At 49.6% G+C, this 8,633-nt stretch overlaps 1 protein-coding gene across 1 annotated transcript; it reads left to right on the top strand.

The window, feature by feature from the left end:
- Positions 1-1,280: 1,280 nt before the first annotated feature.
- Positions 1,281-6,884, top strand: SPINK4 (serine peptidase inhibitor Kazal type 4; the record flags this gene model as incomplete). Its single annotated transcript, XM_080708584.1, has 4 exons — positions 1,281-1,341; positions 4,347-4,387; positions 5,446-5,558; positions 6,839-6,884. 4 exons carry the CDS (start codon positions 1,281-1,283, stop codon positions 6,882-6,884), a joined length of 261 nt encoding a protein of 86 aa, XP_080564710.1.
- Between the last annotated feature and the right edge of the window lie 1,749 nt (positions 6,885-8,633).

Here is an 8,633-nt window from a genome sequence, read left to right as displayed (position 1 = left end):
AAAAATAGGTCTGGGAGTGTAGCCCGGAGGTAGAAGGGCTTCCAGGAACCCCCCAGTACCACCAAAAAAAAAAAAAAAAAAAAGGAAGTACAAAAAAAAAAGAAAAAGAAAAAGAAATAAAAAAGAGCATATAATACCCACAAAGTATGAGGGCATGTTTCCTTTCATAAGTTTTATTCTGGGGGCAGGAGTGGGTGGGCACAGGTCATGGAGCATGTAAAGCATGCCATTAAAAATAGTTTTATTTTTTACTTTCTTTTGTCTGTTAGTTGTGCCCACTTCATGGTACAAAAATAAATAAGCAAATAAGTTAAAATAAAAAAATAGAAAAGAACCATTTACACTTACATTTACCTCATTCCATACTGCACAAAATATTTTCCATCAGCTCCACCACCCCCATCCTCATAGCAGCCCTGAGAGGGAGGCAGAACTAGAATTATCAACTCCATTTTGTGACCGGGTACAGTGAGGTCCAGTTAAGGAAAGTGGGGCCAGCTGGAAAGTGGCTTCCTGAGGTCACAGAGTTGGCTGGGGAGGCAGTAGCAAAGACATCCAGGACTCAGACTCAGCCCCTTTCCCTGCCGTGTGTGTGTGTGTGTGTGTGTGTGTGTGTGTGTGTGTGTGTGTGTGCGCATTACTGGAGGTTTAATCCAGGGGCATTCTACCTTTGAGTATTTATTTTGAAACATGGATCTCACTAATTTGCGGAGAGCCTCACTCTGTTGCTGAGGCTGGTTGTAAACATGTGATCCTCCTGTCTTACCCTCCCAAGTATTGGGATTAAAAGTGTGCATCACCACACTTGGTCCTTTTTATTTCTTATTTGGAAACAGGTTCTCACTCAGTGGCGGAGGGCCTCACTGAATTGCTGAGGCTGGCTTTGAATCTGCGATCCTCCTCTCTTATCTCTGAGTGCTGAGATCACAGGTGTGTCCCACCACACCTGACTCCTCTTCCCCGTTCTCTCTGTTGTGGTCTCTCTGTTTTTCTATTACAAGCTCCCTCTCCTTGCTCCAACCCACAGGCTGGAGTCATCTTTGCAAGCTGTCCAAAGCTTTATTCACTCCCCAGATCTGTCAGCTCCGCAGCCACAGCCCTGCGTCACCATGAACTCAGAATCTCTGCCCTACGCAAGCCCTTCCTGGTTGCCAGGATGCAGAGATTAGTTTGGGGTGATGCCAGCTGGCCCCAGATAAGACGGGTGGGGACTGGCGCTATAAACAGACCCACATCCTCACCGAGGCCAGCTTGCTCAGGCCACCCAGCTCAGGATCGGCATGGCTGTCCGCCTGTGGGCAGTTGCCCTGGCCTTGGCTGCCCTCCTTGCTGTGGACAGGGGTGAGTGGGCAGAACCTGGACTCTGTGTGGATTGGCATTGTGAGTGAGCCTGGGGGGGCGGGCAAAGGAAGCCTGGAGCAGCCTGTGAAGCCTCGGCTTTCTGCATCCGCCTTCCTTCTGCCTGTGTTCCCCTCCACTGTGGTGGGCAAAGTTCGGACTGGGAGAAAAGAAATGGGTTCAAATTCTGAGTCTTGCCCAGAATTGCCAAAGTGCCCTTCCCTCTGGGGCCTCAGTTTTCCAGCTGTAAAGTGGACATGATCCAAGGCAGCACTGAGCAATTGCTGGGCTGGAGGTAGAGGAGGCAAAAACAGAGGTGGAGCCAGGCACTTGGGAGACAGGAAGATCACAGGTTCAAGGCCAGCATCAGCAACTTAGAGAGACCCTGTTTCAAAATAAGATAAAAGGGGTGGGGGAGGCTAGGGGGTAGCTCAGAGATAGAATGCCCTAGTTTAGTCCCTAGTATGAGAGAGTGGGGGGGTCTCAGTTCTCAGAAGAGACAAGTGAGGAGGATGCTTACTGAGGGTGATTGGTGCCAGGAGACACCCGGCCTGGGTTCTCTGAGCTGCTGCCCCGCTCTGACAGGCTGTGTTTGGGTTTGAGGGCAGTCATGGGCGCCCTCCCTTGAGAACACTTGCATGGGGTTAGACACAAGCCCCAAGGTGGGGCTTCCTCGAGGCCGGCACTTCAGCGGTCTCAGAGCTACTGAGTCAGGCACTGTGGCATTGTTTTGGTCCCTTAACACATCAGTGCCCAAAACAGGAAAAGCATTGTTAGAATGTTATAAAGGCTACAGAAGAGTATTGGCTAGATGATAGGGACTGGAGGGTTTGTAGTTGTAAATCAGGGGAGCTGTCTCCAAGAGGCTGATGTCTGTCTGGGCAGGGCTTGAAGAAGATGCGGGAGGGAGCCATGAGATATTTGGCAGACAGGGTTCCAGGCAGAGCTAATAGCCATGCAAGGGCCCCGAGGTGGCAGCGTGCCAGGGGCATTCCAGGTGTTACAAGGAGGCCTGTGCGGCCAGAGGAGAGCACAGGACACAACACACAGCCACAGGAAAGATGAGAGAGGTGCTGGGAACTGCGCTGGGCGAGGCCTCCTGGGCCACGTGAGAACCTGGATTTCCTGAGTGAAATGGGCAGCACTGAAGAGTTTTTAGCAGAACTAAAGAATTGCTCCGCCAGGCGTGGTGGCGCGCGCTTGTAATCTCAGCATTTGGGAGGCTGAGACAGGAGGACTGCAGTTCTCCAGAGCAGAGACACACTTCGGGGTGGAAGAGGGTAGGTGAGTGGGATGACATCGCTCAGTGTCACCAGACGATCAGGGTGTTTTGCTCATCTCCCAGGTCCTGATGGGGCCTTTAAGGACATGTCAGATTCTGTTATTTTGGTCATAATGCAGATGCGCTTACGATTGGGACATGTCCTCGGGGTTGCGACATGGTAGGTGAGGCTCCTTGGGGTCTGTGGTCGCAACACTCATTCTTGGGGCTCCCAGAAGCCTCTCCCAGCCACTTCCCAAGGTCAAGCAAGGCACCACACTTAGCCTCAGTTCCCTTCTCCCTCTCTGCTTTGGAGATCTCAGGAAGAAGTAAAGCCACATTGTCTTGCGCCCTTCCTGTGAGGAGGAACTCCACATTCGGGGACCACCTCCTTCTTGTGGTGTAGCTCCCACTGAGAGAAAATTCTGCTTCATGGAACCCAAACCTGCCTCCCTGCAGCGTCCTCGCACGATGGGCCATGCTCTGTGAGGCTGAGGGCCCGTCTCTCCCTCAGCCCCCGGAGCAGCCCTTCAGGGACTCTGGGGAGCATCCTGCCCTTCTCCAATTTACACAGCCGCCTGTCCTCCCAACTGTGCCCTTAAATATGCCTCTGGGTCCCCCAACCCCTCATCAGACTTCCTGTGACATCACCAGTTTTCACGTCCTATTAGCATGTCCTACAGACCTAAGGGGCCCAGCTGTGTAGATAGGGGCCAGGCTCTGGACAAGCCCACGTGTAAATTCTGGCTCTCCCTTCAAAAACTGGACCTCTCTGAGCCTCTTTCATAGTGGCCCAGGAAACAATGGTGTATGGGGTATTAAATTCAGGGGCATTCTGCCACTGAGCTACACCTCCAGTCCTACTTATTTTTTTGTGTGGTGCTAGGGACTAAACCTAGGGGCCTTCTACCTCTGAGGTACACCCCTGGCCCTATTTTATTCTTTTATTTGGAAACAGGGTCTCGTTAAGTTGCTAAGGCAGACCTCCAATTTTCGATCCTCCTGTCTCAGCCTCCCAAGTACTGGGATTACAAGCGAGTGCCACGATAGCTGGCTGCATGCTTTGTACTCAGGGGTGTGCAAAGGAGTAACACCCATGAGGGATGTGGGAGATTGACTGTGACACAGTGCACCACAGGTGTCAGAGGACCCTGAAAGGCATGGAGGGTAGGTAAAATCACATCTTCTCAATGTCTGGCACATAGTAACAAACTTGAATTATTGGTGTTATTTTTGTGTGTGTGTGTGGTACTGGTGGTGGAACCCAGAGGCTTTCTACCTCCGGGCTATACTCCCAGACCTTTTTTTTTTTTTTTAATTTGGAATCAGGGTCTCACTAAGTTGCTGAGAGCCTCACTAAGTAGCTGAGGCTGGCTTCGAACCCGTGCGATCCTCCTGTCTCAGCCTCCCAAGCGCGGGGATTACAAGCGTGCGCCACCACGCCTGGTGAATTATTGATGTTATTAACACACGTCCAGTTGGAATTGATTAGTGAGGAATAGGCTGGACAGTCACCTCCCTAATTCTAGACTTTCTGTTTCTATTCATGTAGCATAAAATCTGACCAGTTTTTTGGCAGCACCATCATCTGGTGACTCACTATCTTTTCTTGAGGAATTTTAGGTTGGGTAGTAGCTGACTCAGACACCCCAGAGGAAAAGAACCAGTCCTCAGGTCCTAGGATCTAGGACCTAGAGCCAACATGACCTAATTCTTGTTTTTTACTTACTTACTTATTGTCTTTCAGAAGTGTCCGTGTCAGCAGGAAAACTCATTTTCTCAAGAATGGTAAGGCAACTACTTGCAGTCCTCTTTTGCTGCCAAACCAGTATTATCTCCACTCTCGTTCTTTTCTCCTCTTCTCCTTCTTCTTCTTCTTTTTTTTTTTTTTTTTTTTTGTGTGTGTGTGTGGTGTTGGGATTGAAGCCAGGAGAATTCTACCTCCAAGTTACACCCCTAGCCAGATTTTTTATTCTTTATTTTAAAACAGGGTCTCACTAAGTAGCTGAGGATGTCTGCAAACCCAGATCCTCCTGTCTCAGTCTTCCAAGTACTGAGATTACAAGCGTGCACCAAAATGCCTGGCTTACTCTTTTCTTTTTGTGATACATTTTATTTTTTATTGTAAAACTGGGTCTCACTCACTAAGTTCCTGAGGCTGGCCTTGAACCTGAGATCTTCCTATCTCATCCTAACTATACTGGGACTACAAGTGTGCCATCACTCTTGGCTCAACACACACACACGCGCGCGCGCGCGCGCTCGCCATATATATATATATTTTTTTCTTTTTTTTGGCGGAACTGGGGATGGGACCCAGTGGCATTCTATCTTGGTGCTATACTCCCAGACCTATTTTTTATTCATTATTTTGAAAGAAGATCTCACTGAATTGCAAAGGGCCTCACTAAATAGCTGAGGCTGGCCTCAAACCTGCAGTTCTCCTGCCTCAGCCTCCCAAGTGCTGAGATTATAGGTGAGCCACTGTGCTCATCTTAAGAGTCAAATTCCTAACATACATTATTTCAATTAATCCTTTGTGAGAGGAATACCATTATTCACATTTAGAGATGAGGAAACAGAGGCTTGGAGAATGGAAATAACCTACCCAGGCTTTCTCCAGAGCCCGGCCTTTCACTGTTGTGCTGCACTGCCTCCCAGGCCACAGGCACCACGTGGCCACAAGCACACACACAAGCGAACACAACACAAGGCCCTGGGTGGGGATTCATGATCACGGGGCCCACAGTGGGTCCCTTTGGGGCCACTTGGGCTCCAGGCAGAGCCCCTGGGTCCCTTCCCACTCCATCTGGACCTGAGCCTCCTCCCTCTCTCCTCGTTCCCAGCCTATCTGTGAGCATATGACAGAGCCTCCAGTCTGTTCCCAGACATCTAGCCCCATCTGTGGCACCGACGGAGTCACGTACAACAGTGAATGCCATCTTTGCCGGACCCGGATGTAAGCTCCCTCCCCTCCCCCCACTCAGTTCACTTGGGTGGACCTCGTCTCTGGTGCATATCAATCCGAGAGGGGCAAGACTCGACCTGCTTCTTTCTTCACACATGCTTGGCCTAAGGCGCACTTCAACATTTGCCCCTGACAGAATGAGCCCAAGTGTAATTCAAGGGAGGCACATGGTTCCAGGCAGAAAGCCAGGTGGAGGGGGATGGAGGGTGGGCAGAACCCTGGGCTCCTTTCCTTCCTTGTTCTGCCCTTGACTGCTAAGTGACCTCATTTGTTCTTTTGTTCCTCTAGCCAGCAATTATTATTGACCACTTACTGTGTGCAAGGCCCAGGGGATAGGACAGAGCATAGCAGGTTAGACAGCACTGCCACTCCTGGGGAAGGGCAGGCTGATGGACAGGCAATTGCAGCATAGAATCTCAAGGCTCAGATGGCCACACAGGGTGCCCTGGGAACAGGGAAGGGAAGACTATTCAGAAAAGGTAATTCCTGAAAGCTCAGCTGTGAGGGTAAAGATTAGCTAAAAATAAATAAATAAATAATAAAATTTCAGCTGGGCATGGTGGTGCACACTTGTAATCCCAGTACTTGAGAGGCTGAGACAGGAGGACCACGCAGGTTCAATGCCAGCCTCAGCTACTTAGTAAGGCTCTCAGCAACTAAGACCCTGTTTCCAAATAAAATATAGGTCTGGGAGCTGGGCATGTGGCATACACTGTAATCCCAGCATTTGGGAGGCTGAGACAGGAGGATCTCAGTTTGTGGGCAGCCTGAGGTACTACTTAGTGAGGCCCTTGGCAACTCAGTGAGACATTATTTCAAAATAAACAATAAAAAATAGGGCTGGGGGTGTAGCTTCCGGGAGGTAAAGTGCCCCTGGGTTCCATCCCCAGAACTACATGAAAAAAAAAAAAAGTCCTTGGAAACCACAAGGCTCTAGTCAGACATGGTGGTGGACAGCTGAGCCTCTCATATATCCCAGTGGAGATGTGTTATGAGCAACTGCATGCACAGGAAAGGACAGAAGTCCAGGCTGGAGATCTGCTGCCTCAGCATACAGTGGTGGTTGAAATCCCAGGAAGCTGGGTATCTCCCTGGGGGAGCAAATAAGGAAAGGTTGTAACATGTTCACAGACCCTGGGGTCTGTCCTGTATCCATACACTGCGCCAGGGGGAGGGGTGCCAGGGGTGTCAGGATGGACTGGGCCTGGTCCTTGAAGGGTACACTATAGTTCCCATGGAGAAGGCCTCATCCTCGTCTCCTATGCTCCTAGACAAACCAAAAAAGACATCCAGATCAGCAAGGATGGCAGATGCTGACCCCAGAGGAGTGCCTTAGCTGTGAAAAAATAAAAGATGCAGCCTAACCCAGCGAAGTGGACCAGTGAGTGTCTTTGGGGTTTCTTGGGAGGTGGGGGCAGATCTTGCACTCTCCTTTGCTGTAAATCTGATGTCCAGGTTTTCTTTATGCCTCTGGTACATCTAAACCCCCACAGTTCCCAGAGGTCTGTTATCTTCTGCTTGCTTGAGAGGCAACCTTTGATCAGGACTCTGCTCAGTGCTCCTGTCTGACCCAGCCTGGACAATTACTCGGGCCAAGGACCTCTGTGAGATCAATATCCTCTGCCACTGCTTGGGTGTGCTGAGACTCACCCCGTCCTTCCTGGCGCTACACCCTGCATGGCTTTCTGAGACAACTGAGTGCGTGCGCACACACAAAGAAACAACACAGGCACAGCCAATAGTCAGGCAGTGTACACAGTACAGCTGAACTGTTTAATATCAAACTAGGTCTTTAACATTCAAAAGAGACGTTGCCTCAAATCTTCTGGGTATCCCCTATGCCCTGGCCACCCAGACTGTCACCTGGAAACCCCTGGATATCCCAGTGTCAGGATGTCTTCTATACCCTGCTCTATTTGGGTCAACATCCACTGACTGGCTGACACTAAACACAGCTCCAGGTAGGCGCAGCACACACACTCACGCAAGAGCCCATGGGGACAGACAACCAGCATCAGAAATCCCACCCGCGACCCCAGCCTGTGGTGTATGTTGAGTAGTCCCTCTTCTGGCCAAAACTTCCAGGAGACTCTTGATAGTGGTGTGAGGGAAGGAGCATGGAGAGGCCTGGCCAGGCAGGAGCAGTTTCAACATGGACACAAATTTCTGCTCTTGGGCTAGAAGGAGTAAGAAATGCTCTGGGAAAACATACAATGTTTGAGAGGAAAGTAGGGCAGGGCAGCAGGAACCAATGTTTCCTAGACCACTGAAATGGGAACACCAGGCAGGAGCTGCTGCTTATAAATTCACAGGTGGGAAGAACTAAGAGGCCATCTACAGGCTCTCCTACCACTTGGATAGACTTGTTTCCTACCTGCTTATGAATGATGTAGAATTAAGTTTGGCTGTGAGAGACAGAAAACCAAAACAGCAGTGGCTTAAAAAGACAGAAGTTAGCTGGGTGTGGGGTGCACGCTTGTAATCCCAGCATTCGGGAGGCTGAGACCGAAGGATCGCGTTTCGTGGACAGCCTCAGCTACTTAATGAGGCCCTCTGTAACTCAGTGAGACCTGGTTTCAAAATAAAGAATAAAAAATAGGGCAGGGGCTGTAGCTTGGAGGTCAAATGCCCCTGGGTTCCATCCCCAGACCTTAAAAAAAAAAAAAAAAAAAAAAAAAAAAGACAGAAGTTAAAGTCCAGTGCTGACAGCTTTCATAGCCAAGTGCAGCTACAGGAATTTCACTATTAATGTGTGCATTCAACATCCATTCATTAGTCAAATACTTATTGAGGACCTACTACATACCAGGCAAAGTATGCCTGAAATATTGCTGTTAATAAGACAAAAACTCAACAGTCTAGTGCTAAAGGCAAATACTAATTGAATGATCCCACAAATAAACCATCACAGACCATGATAAATGTTGTACTAGAAAAGCTATGGGGAGCCATGAGAAGATACCACCTGGGCACCTGATATGGTCTCTGACAGCAGGTGGGGTTTCTCCCATGGAAGAGACATTTGAGTGACATTCTGAAGGAGGAACAGGAGTTGCCTAGTAAAAG

This window comes from Muscardinus avellanarius, assembly GCF_963383645.1.
Source record: "Muscardinus avellanarius genome assembly, chromosome: 13".
NCBI lineage: Eukaryota > Metazoa > Chordata > Mammalia > Rodentia > Gliridae > Muscardinus > Muscardinus avellanarius.
Note: the sequence above shows the minus strand (reverse complement) of the source record. Positions and strands in the feature narration are given on the sequence as shown.